Source organism: Parasteatoda tepidariorum, chromosome 9, assembly GCF_043381705.1.
Source record: "Parasteatoda tepidariorum isolate YZ-2023 chromosome 9, CAS_Ptep_4.0, whole genome shotgun sequence".
Lineage (NCBI taxonomy): Eukaryota > Metazoa > Arthropoda > Arachnida > Araneae > Theridiidae > Parasteatoda > Parasteatoda tepidariorum.
The window spans coordinates 37619515-37633277 of NC_092212.1; the positions used below are offsets into that span (position 1 = coordinate 37619515).

General features: G+C 28.3%; 1 protein-coding gene across 6 annotated transcripts in view; it reads right to left on the minus strand.

Annotated features, from left to right (window-relative positions):
* Positions 1-1873: 1873 nt before the first annotated feature.
* Positions 1874-13763, minus strand: part of LOC107455357 (alpha-tocopherol transfer protein-like) — a 33457-nt gene continuing 21567 nt past the window's right edge. For 3 of the 6 annotated variants that reach the window (XM_043051776.2, XM_043051780.2, XM_043051781.2), the window contains exons 3-6: positions 13364-13606; positions 10858-11051; positions 9894-10004; positions 1874-2528 (exon numbers count right to left, since the gene is read on the minus strand). In XM_043051776.2, the coding sequence (XP_042907710.1) occupies positions 2280-2528; positions 9894-10004; positions 10858-11051; positions 13364-13606 (797 nt within the window). In that variant the 3' untranslated portion in view covers positions 1874-2279. Of the gene's footprint in view, positions 2529-5921; positions 6033-9893; positions 10005-10857; positions 11052-13363; positions 13607-13763 lie in introns of all 6 variants that reach the window. The other 3 variants (XM_016072882.3, XM_071186010.1, XM_071186011.1) reach the window with 1 other exon arrangement.

Sequence of the window (13763 nt, forward strand, 5' to 3'; positions counted from 1 at the left end):
AGAGTTGCTAAAAAGCAAGATCTAATTTTTCAAAAATTAACTCTAAAAACAAAACTTATATTCAAACAATGGCAGCATTCATTCCTAAAACAGAAGCATATTTTGAAACTGCAAAGTAAATATAATGCTGCTTGTTAGAGCTAACATAAAATGTTAGATACATCTTGAGTAGTCGTTAAGTTTTCACTGTCTTAAGTGAAAACAAGTTTTAGTTTTCTTTTTTATAGTCACAAATGTTTTGCTTATTAAGTCCTTCATCCGATTTAAGATACAGGATTAAAAGCTTTCTTGTTAATAGAATCAAAAATGAATCCTCAGCAAATATAATGTTAATTTCAGTCATAAAATGGAATCTATATAACTGAATTTTACATTTGAAATCAGCAAAAAATATACAATCAAACCCAGATTATCTGTAAGTATTTCAGGACCAGGGGTATGTCAGACAATCAAAATTGTAAGATATTCAGTAGTACATTTTTATTTAAAATTTTTTAAAGGTGTAAAGTTATAAAATAACTTATGACTATACGTTTTGGGTTAAAAAAATATACTAACTTAATATTTTATTTTCGATAATGAATAATGACACAATGTTATGAAAAAAATATAGTGCATTTTTGATTTCTCTTTAATTTCCGTTTTCTAGCTACCAGACATTAGATTCCTCATGGCAATAAATGTTTATTGCCATTATTAATTATTTTATTGCCATAATAAACACATGAAGCTGTTCAGCTTCATGTGTTTTGAACCATTTAATACAGATCAGATTCAGGCATTGTTTTATTTAATACTTTAATACGGTCTACTTTATTCTTTAATATGGGAAAGATGGTCTGTTTTATAGACATACATAAACATGCCAGGATATACAATATTTCCTGTATATTTTTGACTGAAAATAATGAATCTGAAATTAATATTTCTTTTAATACATAAATTCATATTTTAGCTTGGCAATTTAATGTATTTTATTAGCACAGAATGTAAAAAGAGCTTTCATTGACAGGAATGCCACCAACTTAGCAATCATTTTGAATATCCTGGCAAACAAAAATCTTATGTACCTTCTCGAATTTTCGTGGCTCTAAATACTTAAGGAAGCAAGATATCTGAGAATTCACAAGAAGGCAGGAGACTTTTCTCCTTCAAAAATTGTATATGAAGGATAATTTGCTTTATATATTAATCAAACACCTTTTGTTAACACAAAATCACATAATTTCAAGAATAATCAATTTGTTGTGTAATGTAATCAGGGTTTTACTGTACTGTAAATTTTTCAAAATGAGGCATATTTCATACCTGCCAACATTGGAGAAATAAAATAATGGAGATTTTAATAATGAAATTTTTTAGGTTACGAGTAAAGTTGTGATACATCCTGCATAATTATGTCAAAAAGTTAAATACAAAATCGGAAATAATATAAGTACTTACATTTAGCGAAGTAAAAAATAAATATATATATATAAATCAAAAGATTTTTTTAAACAATTATTTAGAATTACTTAAACTATTTTATTTTATAATCGTCGTTGAAGAGTCGACCTAATTTTTAGTTTACGACTACTAATGTCTAACTCCATAGCCTTGTAATTTTGAACCTATTCCAAAAGACAAGGGAACTCCTGGATCAAGTATTGGGAGAAATTTGTCTTTGCGGAGGACTTTTTGATGGAACTAACCTGCAATTGAGTTACATGGAGAGGAAAACCACAAAAACATCCCACGGTTAGCCTGATGGCAAGGGGACTCTAACCCGTAATTTGTCTACCACTGAGGATATTTTACACCAGCCCTGTGGTCGGTGCAAGCTGATATGGGATTCGTATTGACCAGTCACCACTGATATTCGAACCCGGTTCACCTCATTGGAAGGTGAACGCTGTATCATCTGAGCCATCACATCTCGACTTAAACTATTAAGATTCAACATGCTGCTGTACTGGCAATGGCACCATCTGTTGAAGAATAAGAGAAGTATTTTTGCCATCAGTAGATAATTGATCACCAAAATTTTTTTTCTTAAAAATTTCTTTAACAAATACGGAGAAATTTGAGAATATACGGGTAAACAGGAGATAGTCATAATATATAGGGGTTTGTTAAAAAACAGGAGACTTGGCAGGTATGATAGCTTGACTCCAAACTTTTAAAAAAAATGACAGTCTTATCCAAATAATAGTTAGCATGGAGTTGCTTTGGAATGAAAAATTAAAAGCAGTATATACAAAAGAAACTTTTTAACAGCTAGGTGGGTTGTACAGGAAAATTCATCTTATACACACTCTTCTGTACGGAGAGAAGGTATCCAGACTTACAGACTTTTTCACATTTTTTTCTGTGATTTGTGATATGTATCCATACATTTGGCTTTGTATAAATGTCTCTTCTGCCTCAGACAATTTAGACATGAATTCTTTGTTGTCAAAAGTTCCAAGATGGCCACCATATTCAGATGGTAGTACCTCTGGAGGTATGAGTTCATGCAAACTCTTCATGTTGCCACCATGTGTATGAATCTGAGTGAATAATAAGATATAAATACTTTTAAGAGCCACATAAAATGAATTAAAGATATTTTAAAATATTAAATCAAGCAGAAATAAAATATCAAAAAATTTGCTAATACATATATACAGTCAGACTTCTATTTAACGAACTTCTATTTTGCGAATTTTTTTGAGGAACCAAGAACATTTTGGAAATTTCTTCATAAAATAACTTCCAAATAGCGAAGTGAATTTTCTATTTAACGAATTTTTCTTTGAGATCCACTTTCCCTATTTCCCACTTCCACGTTCTCTATTTAAAATTATTTTACAGTTATTATTTTATACAGCAAATATATACAGTCAAAATTTTAAGCATAAATTTAGTTGTTTTTAGTTGAAAATGTATGCAGCATGATAGTGTAACACTGGATAATGTTTTGCTCTATTCTTGTTCTCCATGTAGATTTCTTTTATGGTTAAGATTGATAAAATAAATAATAGATACTAGTTTACAAGATAAAGGTGTATCAATTGCTTTTTTAATTATGTCTAGTGTTTATGAATTTATAACCTGTTTTGTGTTGTTTAAGCATTTTAAAAGGCGATTTTCTATTTAACGAATTTCCCATATAACGAACTTATTATCGGGATTTAGCAACTTCATTAAATAGAAGTTCGACTGTATGTATACTAAGAAAAAATTACAAATGTAGATACTGCTATATATATTTTCTGTAAACGTCACTCTCAGTATATGTCACTGTTAAAATGCTGAAATCAATAATTATACAGATTATTTAGCTAATGGGTAGATAAACTAGTGTGATTCGTTAAGGGGCTAAATTTTTTTAAAATTTCTTAAATTATCTAGGTAATCTGCAAACTACCTAGATAATCTGCACATAAGTACTATTCAGCACTTGTTAAAGTGAAAATAAGATTTTTACTGGAACAATGGCAACAGATATATGCTTCAATTACCATAGCGTAATTTTTTTACAATCTAAAAAAAGTAAATTACTACAATCAATACATTAGTCGATAGAATCAACCATCCATCACTTTAAAAAATAAAATACAATGAATTAAACAGTTTAAAATATTATTACAATTAAGAATATTAACATAATGTTATTTATTTCTCGGCATCTAAAGAATCAATAGTTGAAAAAGTTAAGAAAAAATTTAATGATACCGAAATCATTAAGGAGACGATACCTTGGTGAATTGCGGGAAACTCTTGATTCCACATTTCAATGGATTAACCGAGTAACCATGCAGGTTATGTGCATAATAATCTCTTTTAAACTTCAGCGGTAACATATATTTTAATAAACCTTGACCAAATTAAAATATAAAGAAAATTCACAATAAAGAACACAATTAATATTCAAGCAAGAAAAAAAAATGCTTTTTCAAAATATGACAAACTAATATTGCGAAAGACATGGTTAAAAATATCAAAAATATGAGTTTGATGACCGAAGGAATTTTGAAGGTACAATATATAATAATTTACATTTCTCTCAATTTCTTTTAGCAATAAAATATGTTTTGAACATTTTAATCTTGTCTTCCTCAACAGTGGTTGGTTAGCTTTTTGGTACTTTTGATTCTTCTTTGCCTGAATATAAATTTGCACTTTCTGTTTGCATTTTGAAATCAATAGAATCAGTAAATAATTCCCAATTTTTGTATGTTTTTATGAGCCTAAACAATGCAGTATTGGAGTAACTTTAGAAACATATAAAAATTAGATTATAAACGGTCCTCATTTTAACAAAGCTGTGACTTTCCTTCTTATTGCACCACTTTCATAATTAGCAAAGGGAGAGCTGGTTAAAATTTATATAAACTGAAAGCTTAAAACTGGTCACACATGAAGTTGAAAAATGGAATGAAAACTTTTGGTAAAGCATAACTACTACAAATACACAATAGCAATAAAAGTAGCTTATTATTTGCTGATAAGCATTTTTTATTTTCAACATTAAAATGCATTTAAAATAATTTTTTATTAACCAGCTTATGTGATAGAGAAGCTTTGAAATTAAAATTTCGACCCTTTTCTGACTGGCTAAAGCTCTTATATCTCTACAGTTGTTTGCAAGTTTCAATAATTTTCAGACCATTTCAAGCAGTACTTATAAGTGATATTTTTCTCTAAATAAAATGTATCATCACTGAACATTCTGACTCCTTTTAGACTAGCTGGAACACATAAATTTAAATCTGAACTCTGTGCCTGGTAACAATACATGTTTCAATCATTTCCTTAATATTATGAGCAGACTTTATTGTAATATTATCAAAAAAAAAAAAGTACAAATATAATCAATAAAAAAATTCAGACCATATTTTAGTTTTAATGGTGCTTTATAATTGTCGCAGGAGGGAGATTCGTTTTATCAACTAATGTCAACTATCTGCTTTTTGTTTAGTTTTTCTTAGTGTTTTTTGGAGGCACATCTGTTTTTCTCTCCAAACACTGAAATTGATAATTTTGCATACATAAAATCTTAATGTATATAAATAGAACTGAATGTTTATAAATCTAAAGTTTCACAGGATGTATAAGTTGCATTTTTTTAGAATTTCATTTTAAAAAGAGTATCAGCATACAAAAACAAGCTCAAATTATGACACAATCCTAAAGGAACAGTGGAAACAGCTATAAGGGTTTCCAACTACAATGTGCAGAGGGTAGGCCCCCCAGTTAAATTAATAAGTGAAAATAAATGCATTATGATAATTAAAAGTAAATCATGCATACGATGAAATTCCAATTGAGAATAAAATGTAAAGCAAAAGTTACATGAAAGTTTAAAATGAATAAATTTAAACAATTTCAAATTGTTTAAGTATTAACTTACGTCAAATTTCTAGTTCTTTTCTTAGTTTTCTGCACATACAAAAAAATTTACATTGCTTTAAAACTCCAGTTTTAGATCTCATGATAACTAGCTTTTTAAAGAAGTACCACAACCTATTTTATGCAATTATCACAATATTTTAAAATTTCAAAGGGAGGCAAGTTATTTATAAAGTCATTTGTAGCTGAACAAAAGAAGTACTTTTATTTATTGACTTATGCAATTTATCATAATCTGACATTTAAAATTTAGAGCAGCCGTCTACAAATTTTGGTCAATAAATATTAGAAAACAGAAAGGTTTAAACTTTTGGAATTATTTTCTAGTTATAGTGTTTTCTTAATGTGGTAAACATAATGTAGTAGGCATGTGATTTTTAAGTATACATAATAGTATTAAAAAGGCTAGAATTAAGATGATTCTAATGAGAAAAAACTACATAGGGAACTTTTTATAAGAAAAATCAATATTTTATTTGGTAGATCAAGATTTAGAAAAATGTGTGTTAATATAAATCAACTCAAAAAATAATTTAAAAAATACTTACTCTTTTCTTTATTTTCTCACTTATGAGAGGTTTCACAATAGTTAAAACAAGATCAAACAGAGCAGGTTCATTCACAACATGCACAGCTTTAAACCTTGCAGGGAAAGAGTCCTAAAAAGAAAGATTTTATATAAGAAATTCAAAAAAGTAAATATCAGTAGATAGACATATAACACCACTAGAATCTTTGATAATACACATACATAAAACAAATTTAACACATGAACATTTGTAACGTGGTGCACCAATATATTGTAATATAATATATGTTTTATCTTCAAATTAAGTGCAATTTATATTACAACTGTACATGTTATCATCATCAGTAGCATAACAGCCCAGATTGGTCCTAGGTTTTCCTTTGAAGTGGTTTCCCAGAAACCCAATAGGACGTGATAGACCCTCAGCTCTAAAACTTTAGGATTTCAAAATTTCTCTCGATTGTGTCTATCCATCGTAATTTGGGTCATCCTCTTTTTCTTTGTTCTTGCAAATCGTCTTATAGAAATCAAAAATCCACTTTTTTTTAAAAGATTTTCCAATAACATTTGAATCCACATTTTGCGGCGAAGCCTAGCGTCATTTGACATGTAACATCTAGAAAAGCAGACAGGAAATTTCCTAAAATTTTGCAAGAATTTTTGAGGTGAAGTATTTTTAAGTTGAGATAACTTTTGTAGGCTTAATAATTTTCTTGTTTTTCAATTTCAGACATTTATATATATATATATANAATATTCGTCGTATTTTTCAATTTATTTTCATACGATGATTTTATAAGTAGGAAGATAAAATATAGTTTCAACGATTGTGATATAGATATTGAGATAATAATTCAGATTTAGTGTAATATGTGTAAGGTTATCGCGAAAAAAAGCTGTAAAGATATAATTTTGATTCCCAGCCCATTGTACGGATACCAATGAAGCGACTCAGGTTCGAATCCCAGAGGTCACTGGTTGATAAGAATTCTGCTTCCAGCTGTGCTGACGTAAAATAGTCAGAGTGGTAGACGGATCATGGGTTAGAATCCCTTTGACGTCAGGCTAACTATGAGTAGTTTTCCTCTTCGTGGTACGCAAATGCGGCTTAGTTCTATCAAAAAGTTCTCCGCGAAGGCTAGTTTGTTCTAATGTTTGATTAAAGAGTTTTCTTGTCTTCTGGGTGGGGTTCAAAGTTATAAGGTTACAGAGCTGAACATTGAAAATCAAACTCCGAATTGGGTTAGCTGTTCAACGCCGGTTATAAAATAAAATGAAAAAAGTAACAAAACATAGAGCCACAATGGCGCAGGGGATAAAGCGCTTATCTCCCAATGAGATGACACATGTTTGAATCATAGGTTGTTACAAATTCTACTCCTGTCTCACACAGATCTCAGTGATCACACTGACGTAAAATATCCAAAGTGGTTGATCTTTAGAATCCTCTTGCAATTTAGCGAACCGTGGGATGTTCTCGTGGTTTTTCTCTCCATGTAACGCAAAGCGGGCTTGTTATATGAAAAAGTCAACCACAAATGTTAGTTTGCCCCAGAGATTAACCACTTCCCTGTTTTGCCCGAGCGCCGCTCGTGCGACTGATTTTTTTACTCTATTGCAATGATTTGCCCGAATTTTTTCTTTCTTTAGTTTACAATGTTTCTAACAGATGACGCTCGTAGTCCAGTAGAGGTATGGTTGCAAAAGGTTTTGGCGCTTTTTTTTTACGCGGGAAAAGACGTGAATTTTGTTTTCACTAGCTTAGTAGAAAAGCCAACTTTAAGTAAAAATGCAATTTTTTTTGCTCTAAATAAAAATAAAAACTATTTCATAAAATCAATAATTGTAATAGTTTTGACTCTTTATTTGAGTTTATACAATCGATTTTAACAGAAATTTGTTTCTCAAAAATATGCTTACCAAATTTTCCAGAAAATACTAAGACGCTGTTAAGCGGTTAAAGTGAAAATGAGATTTTTACTGGAACAATTGCAACAGATGTATGCTTCAATTATCATAGCGTTATTTTTTTTTGCAATTTAAAAAATTTAATTACTACAATCAATACTTTAGTTGATAGAATCAACCATCCATCACTTCAAAAAATAAAATACAATGAAATAATCAGTTTAAAATATTATTACAATTAAGAAAATTAACATAATGTTATTTATTTCTCGGCATCTAAAGAATCAAGTCGATAAAATAAAACTAGCAACAAATTAGTTGGAATAAGTTAAGAGAAAATTTAATGATACCAAAAGCATATCAAGGAGACGATACCTAGGTAAATTGCGGGAAACTCTTCATTCCACATTTCAACGGATTAACCTAGGAACTATGCAGGTAATGCGCATAACAATCTCTTTCAAGCTTTAGCGGTAACATATAGTTTAATAAACCTTGACCAAATTAAAATATCAAAAAAAAATTCATAATAAAGAACACAAATTAATATTCAAGCAAGGAAAAAAAATGTTTTATCAAAATATGACAAATTAATATTGTGAAAAAAATGGTTAAAAATATCAAAAATATGAGTTTTATGACTGAAGGAATTTTGAAGGTATATGTATTACATATACCTTCATACATATTATGTAATAATTTACATTTCTCTCAGTTTCTTTTAGCAATAAAATATGTTTTGAACATTTTGATCTTGTTTTCCTCAACAGATTGGTCAGCTTATTGGTATTTTTGATTCTACTTTGCCTGACTATAAATTTGCACTTTCTGTTTGCATTTTGAAATCAATGGAATCAGTAATTAATTCTCAATTTTTGTATGTTTTTATGAACATAAACAATGCAGTATTGGAGTAACTTTGGAAATATATAAAAATTAGATTATAAACGATCCTCATTTTAACAAAACTGTGACTTTCCTTCTTATTGCACCACTTTCATAATTAGCAAAGTGAGAGCTGGTTAAATGTTATATAAACTGGGTAAAGCATAACTATGTTGACTATCTACTTCTTGTTTAATTTTTATTAGTGTTTACTTTGGTTTTTAGCCCTTTTGGAGGCACATATGTTGCCTCCAAACACTGAAATTCATAATTTTGCATACAAAAAATCTTAATGTATATAAATTGAATTAAATGCTAATAAATCAAAAGTTTCACAGGATGTACATGATGTATTTTTTTAGAATTTCATTTTAGAAAAAGTACTAGCAAACATAAATGAGCTCAAATTATGACACAATCCTAAAGGGACAGTGGAATCAGCTTTGAGGGTATCCAAGTACAATGAGCTGAGGGTGGGCCCCCTAGTTAAATAAATAATATAAAATAGAATCTAAAACAAATGAAAGTGAAGGTTTAAAATTAATAAATTTAAACTATTTCAAATGGTTAAAGTGTTAACTTACGTCCAATTTCTAGTTCATTTCTTAGTTTTCCAAATGTACAAAAAAAAAAAAAAAAAAAAAAAAAAAAAAAAAAAAAAAAAAAAAAAAAANAAAAAAAAAAAAAAAACTACATTGTTTTAAAATATCAGTTTTGGATCTCATAATAACTAGCTTTTGCTTATAAAAGAAGTACCACAATTTATGTCACGCAATTATTGCAAAATTTTAAAATTGCAAGGGGAGGCAAATTATTCATAAAATCATTTGTAGCTAAACACAAAAAGTACTTTTACTTAGTGACTTTAGTATTGAAAATTTATTATAATCTTACATTTAAAATTTAGAATAGCCCACTAAAAATTTTAGAAAATAGAAAAAAAAATCAGAAACGTTTAAAGTTTGGAATTTTTTCCAGTTATAGGGTTTTCTTAATGCAGTAAACTTAGTCATGTGATTTTTAAGTATACATAACAGTTTTAAAAATGCTAGAACTAAGATGATTCTAATGTGAAAAAAATGTATAAGGAGCTTTATGTAAGAAAAACCAATATATATATATATATTTTTTTTTTAGATTAAGAATTAGAAAAATGTGTTAAGAAATCAACTCAAAAAATGATTTTAAAAATACTTACTCTTTTTTTAATTTTCTCACTTATGAGAGGTTTCACAATAGTTAAAACAAGATCAAACAGAGCTGGTTCATTCACAACATGCACAGCTTTAAATCTTGCAGGAAACGAGTCCTAAAAAGAATGATTTCACATAAGAAATTTAAAAAAAGTAAATATCAGTAGATAGACATATAACTTAAACACCACCAGTATATGATAATAAACATACATAAAACAAATTTAACACATAAACATTTGTAACGTGTACCAATATATTGTAATATAATATGCATTTTATCTTCAAATTAAGTGCAATTTATATTTCAACTGTATATGTTAGCATCATCAGTAGCACAACAGCCCAGATTGGTCCTAGGCTTTCCACTGAAGTGGTTTCCCAGAAACCCAATAGGACGCAATAGTTGTTCAGCTCTAAAACTTTAGGATACCAAAATCTCTCTCGATTCTGTCTATCCATCGCAATTTGGGTCATCCTCTTTTTCTTTGTTCTTGCAAATCATCTTTACCCCGTCTAAAGAATTCAAAAATCCACTGCTTTTAAAAGATTTTACAATAACATTTGAATCCACATTTTGCAGCGCGCCTAGTGTCATTTGTTGTGTAACATCTAGAAAAGCAGAGTGCAAATTTCCTAAAATTTTGTAAGAATTTTTGAGGTGAAGCATTTTTAAGTTGAGATTGTAGGCTTAATAATTTTTTTTTATTATTTTTTTTTAAGCGGTTGACTTATATACATGACATACCAGAAATTTGTGATCTTGACATCAAAAGTAGAGGGATGTCTTAGAACACCGGGATATGTCTTTTCTATACAAAAATTATTTGAGAAAATAAATATTTAATTTAACTGATTTAGCCCTACTTAAGCAAATTATGATATAAAAAAGAAAAATACATATTTTACTAATTTTTGGGGGAAAATTTGAAATTAAAGAATAAATCTTAAGAAAGAATCATCAATTACTTGAACTAGTGAAACAATTTTCAGAGCATGACTAGGAGAGAAGTGTCGTATATGATGAAATCCTAAGTTTTTCATATCCAAAATAGCAATAACTCCATTTATTTGAGTCAGAGGATCATCAATTTGCTTTTCTAGGCATATAACATTGGCTCTGAATAAATCATCAGCTGTACAAAGTGAAGGATCCCACAACCCTGAAAATATACAAACATCGTAGCTTTTAATTAACAATGAAATCAAATTAAAACGTTTAATTTAATTATGTCAGGATTTGAGAAAAAGGAGAAATAGGGCTTTATTAGCTGCAAAAAACAATAAGAAAATCATATGTAGAAAGAGAAGCAACCTACAATCCTAAAAGCATTTAGATAACATAATAAATCTAACAATTCTCTCCCTTTCAATTAGCAATGAAATCAAATTAAAACAGTTTATTGTTACATTTAGATCTATTGGGATTAGATAAAAAGGGAAAAAAAGCCTTATTTGCTATTAAAAAAATTATTAAGATCATCAGATGTACAAGACGAAAAAATCCTGCAATCTAGAGAACTTTCAGATAACAAAATAAATCTAACAATTCTTTCACTTTCAATAAGTAAAGAAATCAAATTGAAACAAATACAACTAGTTATATAGTTTTATAGTGAAAAGAAATACAGGGCTTTATTAGCTGTAAAAAAACATTATTAAGATCATCAGATGTAGAAATAGAAGAATCCAATAATCCTGAAAATATTCAGATAACAAAATAAATCTAACAATTTTCTTACTTTCTAATAGCAATGAAATCAAATTAAAATATTTCTTTCTTCTTACATCTATACATATTGGGATTATAAAAAAAAGTAAAACTTTATTAGGGGTAAAAAAAATTATGATAATAAGAGGGTTGCATTAGCTATAAAAAAACATTTAGCAAAATTAATTAATAAATGTTTCCCTTCAAAATAAAAATGTACAACTTAGTTTTCAAAATATCAATATCTTAGCTTTTAAGTCTTATTTGATTTACATAAAATTTAGTTCTGATTCTTTGAATTTATAAAAATATTATTGTACTTGGTTGTGTTTGGGTATTAGAGATACCAGAAAAGGACATACTTTTCCAAATATGTGGTACAATTCCACAATTGAAAAAACGACAAAACGAATTCTGATTTTTAACAAATTTTAATTCTAATAATTAGATAGTTTTTTTTCTCCTTTTGTGATATTAAAATTTGTATTTGATGCAAATTATGAATACTCAAGAATGATTATAGTTAACTACTACAGGAAAACAGCATTCATCTTGAATAATTTCTCATTTATACCTATTTTTGTGTGTTTTATAAATATATAAATTAAATTAATCTGCAGGTTAAATACAATAATAACAGAATATCAAAACAGAATGTATTGAAATGCAATATGTATCACAACTGCTAACTTAAATTTTACTGCACAATTTTCTATAATTCCTTTCAAAAATTCTTATATAAATGGAGGAAAAAAAATGAAATTGCTCAATTAGTCAGAATAAATAATTGCTTCTATTCAGCTTAGACAAANCCTACAATACCCCTTCACCCATTTCTACTGCTCTAATTTCCCCTAAAAGTGGCATTTTTTCTCAGAAAGAACGAAAGAATATTACATACAAAGGAGATGAAAAAAAAAAACAAAACATTTTGTTATCTCACATTTAAGCTCGATGGGGAGTCGTTTTCCAACGGTAGAAAAATCGGAATGGAACTATCAACTATCAAAAGAGGAAAAATTATCGTTGTAGACATGTTTAACTGAAAAGTGGTTATTGCTATAAACAGGTTAAAAATACATTGAGTAAATAGGAATTTCACCGGGACCTCAAGGAAATATCGCTATAGACAGGTTTATCGTTATAGACAGTATCGTTATACACAGGTTTCACTGTATATTGAAATGCAATATGTATCACAACTGCTAACTTAAATTTTACTGCACAATTTTCTATAATTCCTTTCAAAAATTCTTATATAAATGGAGGAAAAAAAATGAAATTGCTCAATTAGTCAGAATAAATAATTGCTTCTATTCAGCTTAGACAAATATTAGGGGAAAAAAATGCATACTGAAAATTATTTTAGTCAAAATAAAATATTGAATTATACAATTTAATTTTCATATTTTAAATGATTTGATTTTCAAATTTTAATATGCAAGACAATTCAGACTATTGAACAAAGGTAGTCTTATTTACGATTTTCTATTCTATATAAAGTTTTTATTATTAATATTGTTCCTAAACATTGTTATATGTTTTAATTAAATTAACAATATAAAATTTTAATTCAGTGTTTGTTTATATCAAAAAATCTTGAAACTTTTTTTAATGAAAAATACATTTTGTAATCAGTAACATGAAACATTTCATAAGTTTTTAGAGATAAAAAAAATAAATAAAATTTTGTAAAAATAACTACAAGATTATTGCTAAAATACTTAGTAGAATATGCAATTTTCCAATGACCACACATATTACCTCCTCTGAAGACAAATATGGCACGCCCCTCTGGATCTCTGTAGGGAAGAAATCCTTGGAGATTTAACTGGTGAACATGTTTAAGTGCAGAAGGGGTGAAATCTCTAAAGATTTTGGGATTTTTTGCTCGCATCATGTAATAGTTTTGTAACAAACTGAAGGATCTACTGTAATCAAACTTCCTGGCTCTTAAAAATCTTAGCAAAAATGCATCGTCTGTTCTTGAGACTAGGTCAGGGTCATCTGTAAAACACCATTTAATTAGACAAATATACAAGGAGCACAAATTTGTGTTTTGTAAAAAAGAAAAATAAGGTTATATTAAGGTATATAAGATAAACAGGGTTTGAAAATATATTCTTTTGACTATTTGAAATTTCTAATTAGGAAGGGAGACATA